Below are 22,500 nucleotides of genomic sequence, written 5' to 3'. Positions count from 1 at the left end.
CCTGGCGTTCTTGTGCCCTGGTGCCCTGGTGCCCTTGTGCCCTGATGCCCTGGTGTTCTGGTGCCCTGGTGTTCTGGTGCCCTGGTGCCCTGATGCCCTGGCGTTCTTGTGCCCTGGTGCCCTGGCGTTCTTGTGCCCTGGTGTTCTGGTGCCCTGATGCCCTGGTGCCCTGATGCCCTGGCGTTCTTGTGCCCTGGTGTTCTGGTGCCCTGGTGTTCTGGTGCCCTGGTGTTCTGGTGTTCTGGTGCCCTGATGCCCTGGCATTCTTGTGCCCTGGTGCCCTGGCGTTCTTGTGTTCTGGTGCCCTGGTGCCCTGGCGTTCTTGTGTTCTGGTGCCCTGGTGTTCTGGTGTTCTGGTGCCCTGGTGTTCTGGTGTTCTGGTGCCCTGGTGTTCTGGTGTTCTGGTGCCCTGGTGTTCTGGTGTTCTGGTGCCCTGATGCCCTGGCGTTCTGGTGTTCTGGTGTTCTGGTGCCCTGGTGTTCTGGTGTTCTGGTGCCCTGATGCCCTGGCGTTCTGGTGTTCTGGTGCCCTGGTGCCCTGGTGCTCTGGTGCTCTATTGCCCTGGAACATCTCAAAGAGGGAAGTAGCTCAAACTCCTGGTATAGAGGATGTCTGGGGTCCATCAGTACCTTGTGTGAGGGCTGTTGTATCATAAATGACCTGTCTACTTCACTCACATTACTTGCAGAGTTCATTTGTATGTATTTTTTTTTTTACATATTTCTCTGAAACATTTCAGATGATACAATATGTTAAGGCACAGAGAGGGATCCATTTTGAGATGAAGGTTGTAGCTATAGATCAGAGGGTTAAGGTGAAGGTTGTAGCTATAGATCAGTGGGTTAAGGTGAAGGTTGTAGCTATAGATCAGAGGGTTGAGGTGAAGGTTGTAGCTATAGATCCGAGGGTTGAGGTGAAGGTTGTAGCTATAGATCAGAGGGTTGAGGTGAAGGTTGTAGCTATAGATCAGAGGGTTAAGGTGAAGGTTGTAGCTATAGATCAGATGATTTAGGTGAAGGTTGTAGCAATAGATCAGAGGGTTGAGGTGAAGGTTGTAGCTATAGATCAGAGGGTTAAGGTGAAGGTTGTAGCTATAGATCAGAGGGTTGAGGTGAAGGTTGTAGTTATAGATCAGAGGGTTGAGGTGAAGGTTGTAGCTATTGATCAGATGATTGAGGTGAAGGTTGTAGCTATAGATCAGAGGGTTAAGGTGAAGGTTGGTAGTATATTGATCAGAGGGTTAAGGTGAAGATTGTAGCTATAGATCAGAGGGTTGAGGTGAAGGTTGTAGCTATAGATCAGAGGGTTGAGGTGAAGGTTGTAGCTATAGATCAGAGGGTTAAGGTGAAGGTTGTAGCTATAGATCAGAGGGTTGAGGTGAAGGTTGTAGCTATAGATCAGAGGGTTAAGGTGAAGGTTGTAGCTATAGATCAGAGGGTTGAGGTGAAGGTTGTAGCTATAGATCAGAGGGTTGAGGTGAAAGTTGTAGCTATAGATCAGAGGGTTAAGGTGAAGGTTGTAGCTATAGATCAGAGGGTTAAGGTGAAGGTTGTAACTATAGATCAGAGGGTTGAGGTGAAGGTTGTAGCTATAGATCAGAGGGTTGAGGTGAAGGTTGTAGCTATAGATCAGAGGGTTAAGGTGAAGGTTGTAGCTATAGATCAGAGGGTTGAGGTGAAGGTTGTAGCTATAGATCAGAGGGTTGAGGTGAAGGTTGTAGCTATAGATCAGAGGGTTGAGGTGAAGCTTGTAGCTATAGATCAGAGGGTTGAGGTGAAGGTTGTAGCTATAGATCAGAGGGTTGAGGTGAAAGTTGTAGCTATAGATCAGAGGGTTAAGGTGAAGGTTGTAGCTATAGATCAGAGGGTTAAGGTGAAGGTTGTAACTATAGATCAGAGGGTTGAGGTGAAGGTTGTAGCTATAGATCAGAGGGTTGAGGTGAAGGTTGTAGCTATAGATCAGAGGGTTAAGGTGAAGGTTGTAGCTATAGATCAGAGGGTTGAGGTGAAGGTTGTAGCTATAGATCAGAGGGTTGAGGTGAAGGTTGTAAGTATATTGATCAGAGGGTTAAGGTGAAGGTTGTAGCTATAGATCAGAGGGTTGAGGTGAAGGTTGTAGCTATAGATCAGAGGGTTGAGGTGAAGGTTATAGCTATAGATCAGAGGGTTGAGGTGAAGGTTGTAGCTATAGATCAGAAGGTTGAGGTGAAGGTTGTAAGTATATAGATCAGAGGGTTGAGGTGAAGGTTGTAGCTATAGATCAGAGGGTTGAGGTGAAGGTTGTAGCTATAGATCAGAGGGTTGAGGTGAAGGTTGTAGCTATAGATCAGAGGGTTGAGGTGAAGCTTGTAGCTATAGATCAGATGATTGAGGTGAAGGTGTAGCTATAGATCAGAGGGTTAAGGTGAAGGTTGTAAGTATATTGATCAGAGGGTTAAGGTGAAGGTTGTAGCTATAGATCACAGGGTTGAGGTGAAGATTGTAGCTATAGATCAGAGGGTTGAGGTGAAGGATGTAAGTATATAGATCAGATGATTGAGGTGAAAGTTGTAGCTATAGATCAGAGGGTTAAGGTGAAGGTTGTAGCTATAGATCAGAGGGTTGAGGTGAAGGTTGTAGCTATAGATCAGAGGGTTGAGGTGAAGGTTGTAGCTATAGATCAGAGGGTTGAGGTGAAGGTTGTAAGTATATAGATCAGAGGTTTGAGGTGAAGGTTGTAAGTATATAGATCAGAGGGTTGAGGTGAAGGTTGTAGCTATAGATCAGAAGGTTGAGGTGAAGGTTGTAAGTATATAGATCAGAGGGTTGAGGTGAAGGTTGTAGCTATAGATCAGAGGGTTGAGGTGAAGGTTGTAGCTATAGATGATAGGGTTAAGGTGAAGGTTGTAGCTATAGATCAGAGGGTTGAGGTGAAGGTTGTAGCTATAGATCAGAGGGTTAAGGTGAAGGTTGTAGCTATAGATCAGAGGGTTGAGGTGAAGGTTGTAGCTATAGATCAGAGGGTTGAGGTGAAGGTTGTAGCTATAGATCAGAAGGTTGAGGTGAAGGTTGTAGCTATAGATCAGAGGGTTGAGGTGAAGGTTATAGCTATAGATCAGAGGGTTGAGGTGAAGGTTGTAGCTATAGATCAGAAGGTTGAGGTGAAGGTTGTAAGTATATAGATCAGAGGGTTGAGGTGAAGCTTGTAGCTATAGATCAGATGATTTAGGTGAAGGTGTAGCTATAGATCAGAGGGTTAAGGTGAAGGTTGTAAGTATATTGATCAGAGTGTTAAGGTGAAGGTTGTAGCTATAGATCACAGGGTTGAGGTGAAAATTGTAGCTATAGATCAGAGGGTTGAGGTGAAGGATGTAAGTATATAGATCAGATGATTGAGGTGAAAGTTGTAGCTATAGATCAGAGGGTTAAGGTGAAGGTTGTAGCTATAGATCAGAGGGTTGAGGTGAAGGTTGTAGCTATAGATCAGAGGGTTGAGGTGAAGGTTGTAGCTATAGATCAGAGGGTTGAGGTGAAGGTTGTAGCTATAGATCAGAGGGTTGAGGTGAAGGTTGTAGCTATAGATCAGAGGGTTGAGGTGAAGGTTGTAGCTATAGATCAGAGGGTTGAGGTGAAGGTTGTAGCTATAGATCAGAGGGTTGAGGTGAAGGTTGTAGCTATAGATCAGAGGGTTGAGGTGAAGGTTGTAGCTATAGATCAGAGGGTTGAGGTGGAGGTTGTAGCTATAGATCAGAGGGTTGAGGTGAAGGTTGTAGCTATAGATCAGAGGGTTGAGGTGAAGGTTATAGCTATAGATCAGAGGGTTGAGGTGAAGGTTGTAGCTATAGATCAGAAGGTTGAGGTGAAGGTTGTAAGTATATAGATCAGAGGGTTGAGGTGAAGGTTGTAGCTATAGATCAGAGGGTTGAGGTGAAGGTTGTAGCTATAGATCAGAGGGTTGAGGTGAAAGTTGTAGCTATAGATCAGAGGGTTGAGGTGAAGCTTGTAGCTATAGATCAGATGATTGAGGTGAAGGTGTAGCTATAGATCAGAGGGTTATGGTGAAGGTTGTAAGTATATTGATCAGAGGGTTAAGGTGAAGGTTGTAGCTATAGATCACAGGGTTGAGGTGAAAATTGTAGCTATAGATCAGAGGGTTGAGGTGAAGGATGTAAGTATATAGATCAGATGATTGAGGTGAAAGTTGTAGCTATAGATCAGAGGGTTAAGGTGAAGGTTGTAGCTATAGATCAGAGGGTTGAGGTGAAGGTTGTAGCTATAGATCAGAGGGTTGAGGTGAAGGTTGTAGCTATAGATCAGAGGGTTGAGGTGAAGGTTGTAGCTATAGATCAGAGGGTTGAGGTGAAGGTTGTAGCTATAGATCAGAGGGTTGAGGTGAAGGTTGTAGCTATAGATCAGAGGGTTAAGGTGAAGGTTGTAGCTATAGATCAGAGGGTTGAGGTGAAGGTTGTAGCTATAGATCAGAGGGTTGAGGTGAAGGTTGTAGCTATAGATCAGAGGGTTGAGGTGAAGGTTGTAGCTATAGATCAGAGGGTTGAGGTGAAGGTTGTAGCTATAGATCAGAGGGTTGAGGTGAAGGTTGTAGCTATAGATCAGAGGGTTAAGGTGAAGGTTGTAAGTATAGATCAGAGGGTTTAGGTGAAGGTTGTAGCTATAGATCAGAGGGTTAGGGTGAAGGTTGTAGCTATAGATCAGAGGTGAAAGCAGAAGGTGGGTGGATATGAAATAAGTCATGAAATGAAAGATGGAGAGAGAGATCAATAAGGAGGTGAAGGGAGCTGAAAGATGTGTTATATCGATATGGATGTCAGAGCGAAAGAGAGGGTTATGAAAAGAGAGAGAGGGGACAATATAAAGATTAGGAAAAGTAGAGAGAGTTGTCAGGGTTACAAACCTAACTTAACTAGCTAGTCAATATGAAAAAAACGATTCTGTTAGACAGGTTAGTATATGAGATAAATACTCTTCTGTCACGTACACGTGTATACGTGTGTGCCAGGTGTAATGTGTCTAGAATAGATGCTACTGAACCTCACCAAGGTTGGAGAGGGAGAGAGGGAGAGGGAGAGAGAGAGAGAGAGAGAGAGAGAGAGAGAGAGAGAGAGAGAGAGAGAGAGAGAGAGAGAGGAGAGAGAGAGAGAGAGAGAGAGAGAGAGAGAGAGATGTTCTGCTGATAACCTGTGAGCCGTGTTCCACTGATTATGACACAGATGGACCTTTATATCACTCACCACACAGTAATACTTACAGACACTAGAAAAAAGCTTTTAGGCTGCGTTTACACAAGCAGCCCATTTCGGATCTTTTTGACTAATCAGATCTGAAAAACACATGCATGCGCAGCATTTTAACAAACTGCATTCTCACAGGAGGTAAGACGGGACGGAGAGAGAAAGAGAGGGGAAGAGAGATAGAGAGGTAATGGTCAAATCTACTGTTATGGTCCGTGCATAAACCACATGAAAACAACACTAGACACTATGGAACACAAAGCTTTTCCAATCTCATGCTGGAATATACAAGGTCGGAGGTCATCTGCCTTTGCCCTAAAAAGCCGGAACTCAGACTTCATCAAAGAAATTGGAAATACAGACATTGTCATCCTACAAGAAACATGATATAGAGGAGACGGACCCACTGGTTACCCTCTAGGTTACAGAGAGCTGGTTGTCCCATCCACCAAACTACCAGGTATAGAAGAGACTCAGGGGGTATGCTAATTTGGTATAGAGCAGACCTAACCCACTCTATTAAATTAATCAAAACAGGAACATTTTACATCTGGCTAGAAATTAATTAGGACATGATCTCAGCAGAGATAAATGTCCTCCTGTGTGCTACCTATATCCTCCCACTAGAATCCCCATACTTTAATGAAGACAGCTTCTCCATCCTACCTATATCCCCCCACTAGAATCCCAAACTTTAATGAAGACAGCTGCTCCATCCTGGAGGGGGAAATCAATCATTTCCAGGCCCAGGGACATGTATTAGTCTTTGGAGACCTAAACACCAGAACTGAACAAGAACCTGACACCCTCAGCACACAGGGGGACAAACACCTGCCTGGAGGTGACAGCATTCCCTCCCCAATATACCCCCCTAGACACAACTACGACAACATAACCAACAAAAACGGGTCACAACTCCTGCAGCTCTGTTAGACGCTGGGTATGTACATAGTCAATGGTAGGCTTCGAGGAGACTCCTATAGTAGGTACACCTATAGCTCATCTCTTGGTACTGTAGACTACTTTATCACTGACCTCAACCCAGAGTCTCTCAGAGCGTTCACAGTCAGTCCACTGACACCCCTATCAGAACACAGCAAAATCAGTCTACCTGAACAGAGCAATACTCAATCATGAGGCATCAAAGCCAAACTGAGTAATATTTAGAAATGCTATAGATGGAAGGAAAGTAGTGTGGGAACCTACCAAAAAACAATTAGACAACAACAAATTCAATCCCTTTTAGACAATTTCCTGAACCAAGCATCTCAATGTAATAGTGAAGGTGTATATTTGACCTCTCAGCTTCCCTATCAAATCTAAACATTTCAAGCAGACTACCTAAGAAAATTAACAACAATGACAAATGGTTTGATGAAGAAGGCAAAAACCTAAGAAAGAAATTGAGAAACCTGTCCAATCATAAATATAGAGACCCAGAAAACCTGAGCCTACGCCTTCACTACGGTGAATCACTTAAACAATACAGAAATACACTACGGAAAAATAACTAACAGCAAGTTGGAAATTAGCTCAATGTAATTGAAATATCCATAGAATCGAACCACTTCTGGGAAAATTGGAAAACTCTAAACAAACAACAACACTAAGAGTTGTCTATCCAAAACGGAGATGTTTGGATAAACCACTTCTCCAATCTTTTTGGCTCTATAGAACAAAGAACAACCAGCAAAAACATATAGAGTTGAAGTCGGAAGTTTACATACACTTACGTTGGAGTCATTAAAACTCGTTTTTCAACCACTCCACAAATTTCTTGTTAACAAACTATAGTTTTGGCAAGTCGGTTAGGACATCTACTTTGTGCAATGACACAAGTAATTTTTCCAAAAATTGTTTACAGACAGATTATTTCACTTATAATTTACTTTATCACAATTCCAGTGGATCAAAAGTTTACATACACTAAGTTTACTGTGCCTTTAAACAGCTTGGAAAATTCCAGAAAATGATGTTATGGCTTTAGAAGCCTCTTATAGGCTAATTATCATCATTTGAGTCAATTGGAGGTGTACCTGTGGATGTATTTCAAGGTCTACCTTCAAACTCAGTGACTCTTTGCTTGACATCATGAGGAAATCAAAAGAAATCAGCCAAGACATCAAAAAATAAATTGTAGACCTCCACAAGTCTGGTTCATCTTTGGGAGCAATTTCCAAACGCCTGAAGGTACCACGTTCATCTGTACAAACAATAGTACGCAAGTATAAACACCATGGGACTACGCAGCCGTCATACCACTCAGGAAGGAGGCACATTCTGTCTCCTAGAGATGAACGTACTTTGGTGCGAAAAGTGCAAATCACTCCCAGAACAACAGCAAAGGACCTTGTGAAGATGCTGGAGGAAACAGATACAAAAGTATCTATATCCACTGTAAAATGAGTCCTATATCGACATAACCTGAAAGGCCGTCAGCAAGGAAGAAGCCACTGCTCCAAAACCGCCATAAAAAAACTAGACTACGGGTTGCAACTGGACATGATGACAAAGATCGTACTTTTTGGAGAAATGTCCTCTGGTCTGATGAAACAAAAATAGAACTGTTTGGCCATAATGACCATCGTTATGTTTGGAGGAAAAAGGGGATGCTTGCAAGCTGAAGAACACCATCCCAACCGTGAAGCACGGGGGTGGCAGCATCATGTTATGGAGGTGCTTTGCTGCAGGAGGGACTGGTGCACTTCACAAAATATATGACATCATGAGGTAGGAAAATTATGTAGATATATTGAAGCAACATCTCAAGACATCAGTCAGGAAGTTAAAGCTTGGTCGCAAATGGGTCTTCCAAATGGACAATGACCCCAAGCATACTTACAAAGTTGTGGCAAAATGGCATAAGGACAACAAAGTCAAGGTATTGGAGTGGCCATCACAAAGCCCTGACCTCAATCCTATAGAACATGTGTGGTCAGAACTGAAAAAGCATGTGTGAGCAAGGAGGCCTACAAACCTGACTCAGTTACACCAGCTCTGTCAGGAGGAATGGGCCAAATACTAATTGAGTGTATGTAAACTTCTGACCCACTGGGAATGTGATGAAAAAAATAAAAGCTGAAATAAATAATTCTCTCTACTATTATTCTGAAATTTCACATTCTTAAAATAAAGTGGTGATCCTAACTGACCTAAGACAGGGAATTTTTATTAGGATTAAATGTCAGGAATTGTTAAAAACTGGTTTTAAATGTATTTGGCTAAGGTGTATGTAAACTTCCGACTTCAACTGTACATGTGCAATTACAAATGTTAGAAATAACTATTAAAGACTACCAGAACCCACTGGATTCTCCAATTACATTGAATGAACTAGAGGACAAAATACAAACCCTCCAACCCAAAAAGGCATGTGGTGTTGATGGTATTCCATATGAAATTATAAAGTATACAGACCACAAATTCCAATTGGCTATACTTAAACTCTTTAACATCGTCCTCGGCTCTGGCATCTTACCAAATATTTGGAACCAAGGACTGATTACCCCAATCCACTGAAGTGGAGACAAATTTGACCCCAATAAAATACGTCAAAAGCAACCTTGGGAATATCCTCTGCATTATCATTAACAGCAGACTTGTACATTTACTCAGTGAAAACAATATACTGAGCAAATATATAGGGTTTTTATCTTTTATCTTTTATTTTTATCCAAATTACCATACAACAGACCACGTATTCACCCTGCACACCCAAATTGACAAATAAACAAACCAAGACAAAGGCAAAGTCTTCTCATGCTTTGTTGGCATGAGGGTCTGCTGTACAAATTGATGGAATGTGGTGTTAAGGGAAAAACATACAACATTATAAAATCCAGTCACCAGGACCACAAATACAAATTCCATCTAGACACTGTTGCCCTAGAGAACACAAAAAAACGATACATACCTTTACCTAAACATCAGTGCCACAGGTAACTTCCACAAAGCTGTGAACGATCTGAGAGACAAGGCAAGAAGGGCCTTCTATGCCATCACACAAACACAAACAGACCCCACAGAGCCACAGGTCAGCAACACAATTAGACCCAACCAAATAATGAGAAAACAAAAAGATAATCACTTGACACATTGGAAAGAATTACCAAAAGAAAACTGGTTCTCAAGAGAAGACAGGCTATGTGGTGGAAACTAAGCTGCACTTCCTAACCTCCTGCCAAATGTATGGCCATATTAGAGATGCATTTTTCCCTCAGATTACACAGATCCACAAAGAATTCGATTGTTGATTATCTACTGGACGAAATACCACAGTGTGCCATCACAGCAGCAAGATGTGTGACCTGTTGTCACAAGAAAAGGTCAACCAGTGAAGAACAAACATCATTTTATTATTTTGGAACTTTTGTGAGTGTAATATTTGCTGTTCACTTCACCTTTTTACTAGAGAGGAGAGAGAGAGAGAGAGAGAGAGAGAGAGAGAGAGAGAGAGAGAGAGAGAGAGAGAGAGAGAGAGAGAGAGAGAGAGAGAGAGAGAGAGAGAGAGAGAGAGAGAGAGAGAGAGAGAGAGAGAGAGAGAGAGAGAGAGAGATGTTCTGCTGATAACCTGTGAGCCGTGTTCCACTGATTATGACACAGATGGACCTTTATATCACTCACCACACAGTAATACTTACAGACACTAGAAAAAAGCTTTTAGGCTGCGTTTACACAAGCAGCCCATTTCGGATCTTTTTGACAAATCAGATCTTTTGTGAGTGTAATATTTGCTGTTCACTTCACCTTTCTATCCATTTCACGAGAGAGAGAGAGAGAGAGAGAGAGAGAGAGAGAGAGAGAGACACACTAGGGTTGGGTGGTAACTCTGAATATTTAAGGTTAGGTTTAAGTTTAGGCATTAACTCTGAAATATTAAAGTTAGGCATGAACTCTGAATGGTTAAGATAAAGGTTAAGTTTTGGGACAAAAAGCTCAAAAACAACATTCTATCGCTGGATTTGAACATGCAACCTTACGCACCAGATGCTTATGCCCATCCCCGTTCAGAACCTAGTATCAAAACTGAAACCTACTTCAAAGAACGGGCATTCTAAATGTAACATCAATCACTGTTGCCCCTAGTGGCCTGTTTCTACATCATCTCCCAACATCCTCAGACAAGTCCAATGCTGACTTCTCACAAGTAATACGTTTAAATTTTAGTCATTTAGCAGACGCTCTTATCCAGAGCATCTTACAGTAGTGAATGCATACAATTCATACATTTTTGTTTTCCATGCTGGCCCCCCCCCGTGGGAATCGAACCCACAACCCTGGCGTTGCAAACACCATGCTCTACCAACTGAGCCACACGGGGTCACAAGTAACCTGGCTGATTAATTCAGCCACTTACTTAGATAAGTAGCGAGTTAAATGTATTGGTGGTGTTAACGCAGAATTCTGCGTTTTTCACACAGGAAAAAAAGATAAAACACATAAGAAATATCTTGCTGCATTTTGTAAACGCAGAACTAAAATGCTTATTATTATAAATTCTGCTCGGCATCAGACTAACCTTGTGCTTCAGTTGCACTTCTCCATTTGGATAAGAATTCACGGACGTCATTCTGTCAGCAGAGAGCGTTCTGACTGATGTGGAGCTACTGTTCAACTGTACTTTTCTCAGTGTGGCCAGCCTACTTGGTAAAATGCAAGATTAACTTTAAACAAAACATTAGGAAATGTAGCTTGCTACATTCTTTCTATGATAAAAATTTGAAATATGATAGCCATGCATCGTTTCTGGAGAAAAAAATTACTAATTTAATCATTGTGGCTGCGTTGCACTTCTGTTGTCATCTGATGAAAAGGAAGCTGTTTTCTGCCGAATTTGTTGCACTAATGTATTTTCTTTGAAGGACAACTACAGTTGTACATTTCTGATCACTCTATTGAAGAAAAAAAAAACACTGTTGCCTTTCAATAGACAGTGCATTCGGAAAGTATTCAGACCCCTTCACTTTTTCCACATTTTGTTAAGTTTACAGCCTTATTCTAAAATGGATTAAATACATTTTCCCTCGTCAATTTACACACAATACCCCATAATTACAAAGTGAAAACAGTTTTTTATACATTTTTGCTCATGTATTTACATAATTATTCAGCCTGTTTGCTATGAGACTCCAAATTGAGCTCAGGTGCATCCTGTTTCCATTGATCATCTTTGAGATGTTTCTACAGCTTGACTTGAGTCCACTTGTGGTAAATTTAATTGATTGGACATGATTTGGAAAGGCTGTCTATATAAGGTCCCACAGTTGAGAGTGCACTTCAGAGTAAACACCAAGCCATGAGGTCGAAGAAAATGTCTGTAGAGCTCCGAGACAGGATTGTGTCGAGGCACAGATTTGAGGAAGGGCCCTGAACGATATCTGCAGCGTTGAAGGTCATAATATACAATAATGTGAAATGGAGACGCAACCTGGTGAATCTCCTAGCGTAGTGTACAAGATGACTGTAGGTGTTTACAGAAAAAGTAGCTACAGATATTCACATTTCATGAAAAACTTCAAAGAAACAGTTTCAACGGTATTGAAAACCTGTCCCGTAGCAATTTCCAAATACCCCGGTATATATGGTATATATGGTACACCGCCCAATTCTACCACACAAAAACACACACACACACACACACACATAAACACACCGACACAGACACTGATATACACACACAGTCGAAGAAAGCTGTTAGGCTGCGTTTATACAAGCAGACCAATTTCTGATACTTTTGACCAATCAGAGACAAACACACACACACACACACACACACACACACACACACACACACACACACACACACACACACACACACACACACACACACACACACACACACACACACACACACACACACACACACACACACACACAGCAGTACTTACTCTGTAACCTCCTCAGTGACAGTGTGTTCCACCTGTAGTCTGGAGTTGACTTCTATGAAGTAATGTTTCCCGTGTTTATCCACTAGGAACTCCACAGTGCCCGCATTCTCATAGCCGACCTATAAAGGGAGATATAACATGTTAACCTGTTAGCATTCTAATAGCTAACCTGTAAGGGGAGATATAAAAGAAACCTGTTAGCATTCTAATAGCTAACCTGTAAGGGGAGATATAACAGAAACCTGTTAGCATTCTAATAGCTAACCTGTAGGGGGAGATATAACAGAAACCTGTTAGCATTCTAATAGCCAACCTGTAAGGGGAGATATAACAGAAACCTGTTAGCATGCTAATAGCTAACCTGTAAGGGGAGATATAACAGAAACCTGTTAGCATTCTAATTGCTAACCTGTACAGGGAGATATAACAGAAACCTGTTAGCATTCTAATAGCTAACCTGTAGGGGGAGATATAACAGAAACCTGTTAGCATTCTAATAGCTAACCTGTAGGGGGAGATTTAACAGAAACCTGTTAGCATTCTAATAGCTAACCTGTAGGGGGAGATATAACAGAAACCTGTTAGCATTCTAATAGCTAATCTGTATGGGGAGATATAACAGAAACCTGTTAGCATTCTAATAGCTAACCTGTAGGGGGAGATATAACAGAAACCTGTTAGCATTCTAATAGCCAACCTGTAAGGGGAGATATAACAGAAACCTGTTAGCATGCTAATAGCTAACCTGTAAGGGGAGATATAACAGAAACCTGTTAGCATGCTAATAGCTAACCTGTAAGGGGAGATATAACAGAAACCTGTTAGCATTCTAAGAGCCAACCTGTATGGGGGGATATTTTATTTCTATTTTATTTAACCTTTCTTTAACTAGGCAAGTCAGTTAAGAACAAATTCTTATTGACTTATAACAGAAACCTGTTAGCATTCTAATAGCCAACCTGTAAGGAGAGATATAGCACGTAGCATATTGGTAATATCAGCAGTATAATTTTCATCATGTACATATAACACTGTTAGCATTTTCATAGCCAAACTGGATATAACAGAGAGCCGTTGGTAAATATACTATATTATTATTATTATTATTATTATTATTATTAATATTATCTGTTATACACCATGCCTGTGTTCTCATAGACAATTTTCAGGAGACGTTATAACAAACTGCATTCTCACAGCCAACCTACAGTACTGTATATGGGGCATATCAATTAGTACACAGTGCATTCAGAAAGTATTCAGACCCCTTGATTCTTTACACCTTTTGTTACGTTACAGCCTTATTCTAAAATTGATTTAAAAAAATACATTTTTTCCTTATCAATCTACAAACAATATCCCATAATGACAAAGTGAAAACAAGCTTTTTGAAATGTTTGCAAATGTACCATTTAAAAAAAAAAAAAGGATACTTTATTTACATAAGTATTCAGACCCTTTGCTATGAGACTCAAAGTTGAGTTCAGTTGCGTCCTGTTTCTATTGATCAGCCTTGAGATGTTTCAACAACTTGATTGGTCCACCTGTGGTAAATTCAACTGATTGGACTTGATTCGGAAAGGCACACACCTGTCTATATAAGGTCCCACAGTTGACGGTGCACGTCAGAGCAAAAACCAAGCCGTGAAGTCGAAGGAATTGTCAGTAGAGCTCCGAGACGGGATTGTGTCGAAGCACAAATCTGGGAAAGGTCCCCAAGAACACAGTGGCCTCCATCATTCTTCAATGGAAGAAGTTTGGGACCACCAAGACTCTTCCTAGAGCTGGCAGCCCGGCCAAACTGAGCAATCGGGGGAGAAGGGCCTTGGTCAGTGAGGTGACTAAGAACCCGATGGTCACTCTGACAGAGCTCCAGAGTTCCTCTGTGGAGATGGGAGAATCTTCCAGAAGGACAACCATCTCTGCAGCATTCCACCAATCAGGCCTTTATGGTAAAGTGGCCAGACGGAAGCCACTCCTCAGTAAAAGGCACATGACAGCCCACTTGGAGTTTGCCAAAAGGTACCTAAAGACTCTCAGATCATAAAAAACAAGATTCTCTTTTCTGATGAAACCAAGATTTAACTCTTTGGCCTGAATGCAAAGCGTCACGTCTGGAGGAAACCTGGCATGGTGGTGGCAGCATCATGCTGTGGGGATGTTTTTCAGGGACTGAGAAACTAGTCAGGATCGAGGGAAAGATGAACGGACCAAAGCACAGAGAGATCCTTGATGAAAACCTGCTACAGAGCTCCTCAGGACCTCAGATTGGGGCGAAGGTACACCTTTCAACAGGACACCGACCCTAAGCACACAGCCAAGACAACGCAGGAGTGACTTCGGGACAAGTCTCTGAATGTCCTTGAGTGGCCCAGTCTGAGCCCGGACCCAATCGAACATCTCTGGAGAGACATGAAAATAGCTGTTCAGCGACGCTCCCCATCCAACCTGACAGAGCTGAGAGGATCTGCAGAGAATAATGGGAGAAACTCCCCAAATACAGGTGTGCCAAGCTTGTAGAGTCATACCCAAGAAGTCTCAAAGGCTGTAATCGCTGCCAAAGGTGTTTCAACAAAGTACTGAGTAAAGTGTCTGAATACTTATGTAAATGTGATATTAAAATTTTTTTTGTAAATTTTCAAACATTTCTAAAAAACTGTTTTTGCTTTGTCATTATAGGGTATTGTGATGTCATTATGGGGTATTGCGATGTCATTATGGGGTATTGTGATGTCATTATGGGGTATTGTGTGTAGATTGATGAGGGGGGGGAAAGTATTTAATCCATTTTAGAATAAGGCTGTAACGTAACAAAATGTTGGAAAAATCAAGGGGTCTGAATACTTTCCGAAGGTACTGTATATGTTTAAATATTGTGGCAAAGAAGGGGGTCGAGTGATAAATGGCAGATATGTGAGGGCAGAACTAATAAACGGGCTCTGCCCGGTCACTAAAATGGCCACCCCGATCAGAACTACAGATCACAAAATGGCCGACTGCCAAAACTACTAGCCACATGGAAAGGACCATATGAAGTACTGGAGAGAATAGGAGAAGTTAATTATCGGATCCGACAGCCAGGTCGACGGCCCCAGGAACAGATATATCACATAAACCTGTTAAAAGCATGGAGAGAGAGAGAAACACTAATGGTCACGTACCCCACACACACTCAGGAGACAGCCAAAGTAAATATTTCACCTACTTTGTCCCCAGCACAAGTACAGGAAGTAAAGACCCTGATCCAGAAAAACAGAGATGTGTTTTCAGAGGTACCCGGCCGAACTGAGGTTACAGCTCATGATATCGTTTCCCTACCAGGGAGAAAAGTGAGCATGAGGCCATATCGGGTACCCGAGGCTCGACAGGCAGCGATTAGAGCAGAGACGGAGAAAATGTTGACAGCTGGATTGATCGAAGAGTCACATAGTGAGTGGTCTAGCCCAATTGTGATGGTCTCCAAGCCCGATGGGTCTTTGCGGTTCTGTAACGACTTTCGGAAAGTAAATGAAATCTCCAAGTTTGATGCCTACCCCATGCCCAGAGTAGACGAACTACTGGAGAAAATTGGTAAAGCTCGGTACATTACGACCCTGGACCTGACAAAAGGGTACTGGCAAATTCCTCTGACCCCCAGGGCCAAAGAAAAGACAGCCTTTGCAACCCCTGACGGTTTGTTTCAATACACCGTCATGCCATTCGGCCTACACGGGGCCCCAGCCACCTTTCAACGGCTCATGGACAAGGTCCTAAAACCGCATCAAACATACGCCGCAGCTTATTTAGATGACGTGGGGATCTACAGCCCAGATTGGGAATCCCACTTACCCCGGGTACAGGCAGTGTTAGACGCCCTTAGAAAGGCAGGGCTCACAGCGAACCCTGCCAAGTGTTATGTGGGGTTAGAGGAAACTGAGTATCTGGGATACACAGTGGGAAGAGGATTAATCAAACCCCAACGTAAGAAGGTGGAGGCAATTAGAGAATGGCGAAACCAGTAAATAAGAAGCAGGTTCGAGCCTTCCTAGGGCTGACCGGGTACTACCGGAAGTTCATCCCAAGTTATGCCACAGTGGCCGCCCCACTCACCGACATGACTAGAGCCAGAGGGCCAAACATGGTCAAGTGGGCTGAAAGGGCCACCAAAGCATTTAGGACATTACAGGAGGCCCTCTGCTGTAATCCAGTGCTGGTGGTACCAGACTTTGAGAGAGAGTTTGTGGTTCAGACGGATGCTTCAGAGGTCGGCTTGGGAGCAGTGCTGTCCCAAGAGGTAGAAGGGGTGGAACACCCCATCCTGTTTTTAAGCAGGAAGCTGGAACCACGGGAAACCAACTACTCAGTTGTTGAGAAAGAGGCGCTGGCAGTAAAGTGGGCTCTGGAAAGCCTGAAATACTACCTGCTGGGGCGCCACTTCACCCTCATCAGTGACCATGCACCACTCACCTGGATGCATAGGGCTAAAGAGAAGAACGCTCGGGTGATGCGGTGGTTTTTGAGTCTCCAACCGTTTCACTTTGACTTGAAACACAGAGCAGGGAAGGAAATGGGAAATGTGGATGGGTTATCCCGCATGCACGCATATTTTGCTGCGGTAGCCCGACCTAGGGGGTCGGATCTAGGGGGGGGAGATGTGTGGCAAAGAAGGGGGTCGAGTGATAAATGGCAGATATGTGAGGGCAGAACTAATAAACGGGCTCTGCCCGATCACTAAAATGGCCACCCCGATCAGAACTACAGATCACAAAATGGCCGACTGCCAAAACTACAATTCACAGGAGCAAGGGGAACCCTCAGAAGGTGGAGCCGACCCACAGATAAAAGGTCAAGAAAAACCAGGAAGGGAGAGAGAGGGCGGGAAGGATCTATGAACCATAGAGAAAGAGACAATCTACATTGGCTGGATTTACCGTGTACGAGCTGGACTGTTTTGGACTTACCTGTTGGCGTTTAGACCTGGACCTACCGAGAACCAGATTTGTGTACCGAACCCTGCTATCCTTGACCTTACCTGCGTCCTGGGTGGACCAGGACAGCGAAACAAACACACAAGTACTGTCATGTTCATTCTGGGCTGACTTTGGTGACAGTTTCACACTTAATTTGTGACAAACGCTCATAACTTTGAAGAGGTTTGCCACAATATGAACATTAAAAAAAACTCTGCTCTTTCAACGTCAAGAAAACAGCAAAACCAGTATGTTAAACATTAAGCCTCAGTGTTGCGTCTAGAGAAATGCTGGTGGAAGATGCTAATCGTTAGCATTCTGTTAAACATTAGGCCTGAGCGTTGCGTCTAGTGTGTGTGTGTGTGTGTGTGTGTGTGTGTGTGTGTGTGTGTGTGTGTGTGTGTGTGTGTGTGTGTGTGTGTGTGTGTGGATGATTATTCCACCCTGTAGTGCCATAACACCTGAAGCATCACCAAAACTGATTCAGGTGTGTTCAATAACCTACACACACACACACACACACACACACACACACACACACACACACACACACACACACACACACACACACACACACACACACACACACACAGGCCCTCGTTGGCCTGGAGGGAGGGAGGGAGGGAGGGAGTGGGGGGTAGGAGGGAGGGAGGGAGGGACCACTGTGACTGACGCAAACTTAAGGAAAGCCCTCAGATAACACAGACCCACACAGAATTAGAAAACAAATCCAATTTTGATAAACTCCCATATCTACTGGGTGAAATACCACAGTGTGCCATCACAGCAGCAAGATGTGTGACCTGTTGCCACAAGAAAAGGGCAACCAGTGAAGAACAAACACCATTGTAAATACATCCCATATTTATGTTTATTTATTTCCCCTTTTGTACTTTAACTATTTGCACATTGTTACAACACTGTATATATAATTTTTTATTCATTTATTTCACTTTTGTTTATCCATTTGCTTTGGTAATGTAAACATAGGGAGGGAGGGGAGACAGAGAGAGAGCGACAAAGTGACAGAGAGAGAAAGAGGACGAAAAGGGTAGCTAGGTCAGGGAATGCCAGAGTGTATGGTACATCACGTGTGTCTATGCAACACAGGGGTAAATCTATCATTCGATCAATATCATTGATGTGGTTAAATGGGTTGAGAGGTCACTAAGGGAATTTAGGGTTACGTTCACGAACGGTTTAGAACAGGTTTATAACATTTGTAGAACAGTTAGGGAGGAGCACAAGGCAGTTGAAATAGGATTAGAACAGGTTTAGAACAAGTTTAGAACAGGTTTAGAACAGGTTAAGAACAAGTTTAGAGAAGGTTTAGAACAAGTTTAGAACAGGTTAAGAACAAGTTTAGAGCAGGTTTAGAACAGGTTAAGAACAAGTTTAGAGAAGGTTTAGAACAAGTTTAGAACAGGTTAAGAACAAGTTTAGAGCAGGTTTAGAACAGGTTCAGAACAAGTTCAGAACAGGTTTAAAACAGGTTTAGAACAAGTTTAGAACAGGTTTAGAACAGGGTCAGAACAGGTTCAGATTAGGTTTAGATCAAGTTTAGAACAGGTTTAGAACAGGTTTAGAACAGGTTTGGAAAAACAATTTTTGTTCCAGATTCATCTCTCCCTCCCACTCTATCTATTTCCCTCTCTCTCTCCCTCCCACCGTTTCTCTCTCTCTGTCCCTCTTTCCCACCCACCCACCCTCCCTCCTTCTCCCCCTGTCAATAGGAATTGAGGATAATCTGAGCCAAATGTCAAAGTAATCTGATCCAATTTCTTTTCACACACACACGCATACACACACACACTTACTTTGATCCAATTTCTCTGTGCAATTCATCGCTGCATGCTACCTAATCCTACCCATGACAAGCATTGCCAAGAGCAGAAACACACACGCACACACACACAAATACACACACACACACACACACACATACACACATCCGCGTGCTCATGTCAATATGCCGACACATAATTTCTAGGAATCTGTTCAATTTTATCTCCTCTATTCTGTCAGTATTTTATCTCCTCTATTCTGTCAGTATTTTATCTCCTCTATTCTGTCACTATTTTATCTCCTCTATTCTGTCATTATTTTATCTCCTCTATTCTGTCGCTATTGAAAGGTAAGAGGAGAGGAGGAAAGAAAAGAAGGAGGGGGTTGGAGAGGGTAGGTGAGAAGGGTGGAGAGAGATGGAGAGGGGAGGTGAGAAGGGTGGAGAGAGATGGAGGGATGGAGAGGGGAGGTGAGAAGGGTGGAGAGAGATGGAGGGATGGAGAGGGGAGGTGAGAAGGGTGGAGAGAGATGGAGGGATGGAGAGGGGAGGTGAGAAGGGTGGAGAGAGATGGAGGGATGGAGAGGGGAGGTGAGAAGGGTGGAGAGAGATGGAGAGGGGAGGTGAGAAGGGTGGAGAGAGATGGAGGGATGGAGAGGGGAGGTGAGAAGGGTGGAGAGAGATGGAGGGATGGAGAGGGGGTTGAGAAGGGTGGAGAGAGATGGAGGGATGGCGAGGAGTGAAGATCCAGAGACAGATGTTTGTGGTTAGGATGGAAGGATGGAGAGATGGAGAGGTAGGGTAGGTAGAGAGATGGAGGGATGGAGGGATGAGAGGTAGAGAGAGATGGAGGGATGGAGGGATGGAGAAGTAGAGGGAGATGGAGGGATGGAGTGGTGGAGATGTAGAGAGGTAGAGAGAGACGGAGGGATGGAGAGGTAAAGAGGTAGAGAGAGATGGAGGGATGGAGAGGGGAGGTGAGAAGGGTGGAGAGAGATGGAGGGATGGAGAGGGGAGGTGAGAAGGGTGGAGAGAGATGGAGAGGGGAGGTGAGAAGGGTGGAGAGAGATGGAGGATGGAGAGGGGAGGTGAGAAGGGTGGAGAGAGATGGAGGGATGGAGAGGGGAGGTGAGAAGGGTGGAGAGAGATGGAGAGGGGAGGTGAGAAGGGTGGAGAGAGATGGAGGGATGGAGAGGGGAGGTGAGAAGGGTGGAGAGAGATGGAGGGATGGCGAGGAGTGAAGATCCAGAGACAGATGTTTGTGGTTAGGATGGAAGGATGGAGAGATGGAGAGGTAGGGTAGGTAGAGAGATGGAGGGATGGAGGGATGAGAGGTAGAGAGAGATGGAGGGATGGAGAAGTAGAGGGAGATGGAGGGATGGAGAGGTGGAGATGTAGAGAGGTAGAGAGAGACGGAGGGATGGAGAGGTAAAGAGGTAGAGAGAGATGGAGGGATGGAGAGGTGGAGAGGTAGGGTAGGTAGAGAGAGATGGAAGGATGGAGGGATGAGAGGTGGAGAGGTAGAGAGAGATGGAGCGATGGAGGGATGGAAAAGTAGAGAGAGATTGAGGGATGGAGAGATAGAGGTAGCGAGAGATGGAGGGATGGAGAGGTGGAGATGTAGAGAGATGGAGGGATGGAGAGGTGGAGAGGTAGAGAGAGAGGTAGAGAGAGATGGAGAGGTGGAGAGGTAGAGAGAGATGGAAGGATGGATAGGTAGAGAGGTAGAGAGGTAGAGAGGTAGAGAGGTAGAGAGGTAGAGAGAGATGAGGGATTGAGAGGTGGAGAGGTGGAGAGGTGGAGAGGTAGAGAGGTGGAGAGGTAGAGAGGTAGAGAGAGACGGAGGGATGGAGAGGTGGAGAGGTTGAAAGAGATGGAAGGATGGAGAGGTAGAGAGGTAGAGAGAGATGAGGGATTGAGAGGTGGAGAGGTGGAGAGGTAGAGAGAGATGGAAGGATGGAGAGGTAGAGAGGTAGAGAGAGATGAGGGATTGAGAGGTGGAGAGGTAGAGGTAGAGAGGTGGAGAGGTAGAGAGAGATGGAAGGATGGAGAGGTAGAGAGGTAGAGAGAGATGAGGGATTGAGAGGTGGAGAGGTAGAGAGATATGGAGAGGTGGAGAGGTTGAAAGAGATGGAGGGTTGGAGAGGTAGAGAGAGATGAGAGGTTTTGTATTATATATTTAAAAAAATACCAGCGTTGACTTCTGAAAGCTACTTTATTGATTAAAAATGTACTTACTGTGACTATGCTATGTGGATGTCTCACCTAGCTATCTGATGATGAATGCACTAACAGTAAGTCGCTCTGGATAAGAGTGTCTGCTAAATGACTCAAATGTATTGTAATGTAAATGTAGAGAGGAGGACAGAAGAGAAGGCCAAGCATCTTCAGACAGCATCACCAGGGAACAGGTAGAGCTGGACAGATGGTCCCACAATTGAGGGAGAGAAGGAGTGAGAGAGAAACGGGGACAGAGAGAGAGAGAGAGAGAGCAAGAGTGATAGAGAGAGAGAAACAGAGAAAGAGAGAGAGGGGGGGTGCGAGAGTGAGAAAGAGAGAGAAACAGGGACAGAGAGAGCGAAAACGAGAGTAAGGAAGAACATTTACTTAACCAAACCCTGTATTTGAGAATCTCTGGGCAGAACTGTTGTCACCATAGCAACCCGCCTTATCAACCCGTCAAATAAAACAACATGAAACATGGTTACCATGGTGATACACTATAATGTATACGTTATCTTCATCTGCATTCGTTTCATTGGATTTTATTCTCCCTTTCTTTTGTTTTCCTTCTTGTGTTCATGTTTTTCTTTCTCATCTCTTGTCGCTCTCTTTCTCTCTCCTCTCTCTCTCTTTCTCCCTCTGCCCCTCTCACCCTCCCTCTCCCACTCTCCCTCTTTCCCTCTCCCCTCTTCCTCTCCCTCTCCTTCTCCTCTCCCTCTCTGACACACCAGGCCTAATGACACAGACACAAACATAGAAAAGTGAGAATGGCACTGGACTGAATAGGGCTCGTGACCAATGTGTTTTTCTTCAGATATTTTTCTATATTTTTTATGTTTCTGACATTGTTTCCAATGACCGAAAAGAGCTTCTGGACATACTGCTCGCCCTAATCCCCAGAGACGGCAATATAGAGGCTGAAATGAGGGCACCCTGATGAAACTACAGTGGTGAGTAAATAATTCACCTCTACCCTCTGTTCTGTTGGCGAATGGACAATCACTGGAGAATAAACTGGACGAGCGACGTTCGAGACTATCCTATCAACGGGACCTGAAGAAACTGTACTATCCAATGTTTCTCGGAAACTTGGCTGAACAAGGACATGGATAATATTCTAGCTGGTTTTTCTACGCATCGTCAGAACAAAACGGCAGCGTCGTTAACAACAGCTGGTGCGCAATCTCTAATATTAAGGAAGTCTCGAGGTTCTGCTCACCTGAATTAGAATACCTCATGGTAAATTTACCCAGAGGGTTTCCATTGAAATTTTTTGTAGCTGTCTATTTAGCACCACAAATTGATGCTGGCACTAAGACCGCACTCAACGAGCTGTATAAGGCCATAAGCAAACAAGAAAATGCTCATACAGAGGCGTCGCTCCTAGTGGCAGGGACTTTAATGCAGGGAAACTTAAATCCATTTTACCTC

The 22,500-nt window shown here is 43.7% G+C and overlaps 1 protein-coding gene across 3 annotated transcripts in view; it reads right to left on the bottom strand.

Annotated features, from left to right (window-relative positions):
* LOC106592454 (pyruvate carboxylase, mitochondrial) overlaps positions 1-22,500 on the bottom strand; it is a 498,777-nt gene that overhangs the window by 410,588 nt on the left and 65,689 nt on the right. For all 3 annotated transcript variants that reach the window (XM_082965339.1, XM_082965338.1, XM_082965340.1), the window contains exon 10: positions 12,115-12,233. In XM_082965339.1, the coding sequence (XP_082821465.1) occupies positions 12,115-12,233 (119 nt within the window). The remainder of the gene's footprint in view (positions 1-12,114; positions 12,234-22,500) is intronic.

The sequence above is a fragment of the Salmo salar genome, chromosome 18, assembly GCF_965601325.2.
Source record: "Salmo salar chromosome 18, fSalSal1, whole genome shotgun sequence".
Lineage (NCBI taxonomy): Eukaryota > Metazoa > Chordata > Actinopteri > Salmoniformes > Salmonidae > Salmo > Salmo salar.
This window is presented reverse-complemented; position numbering and strand designations above follow the sequence as displayed.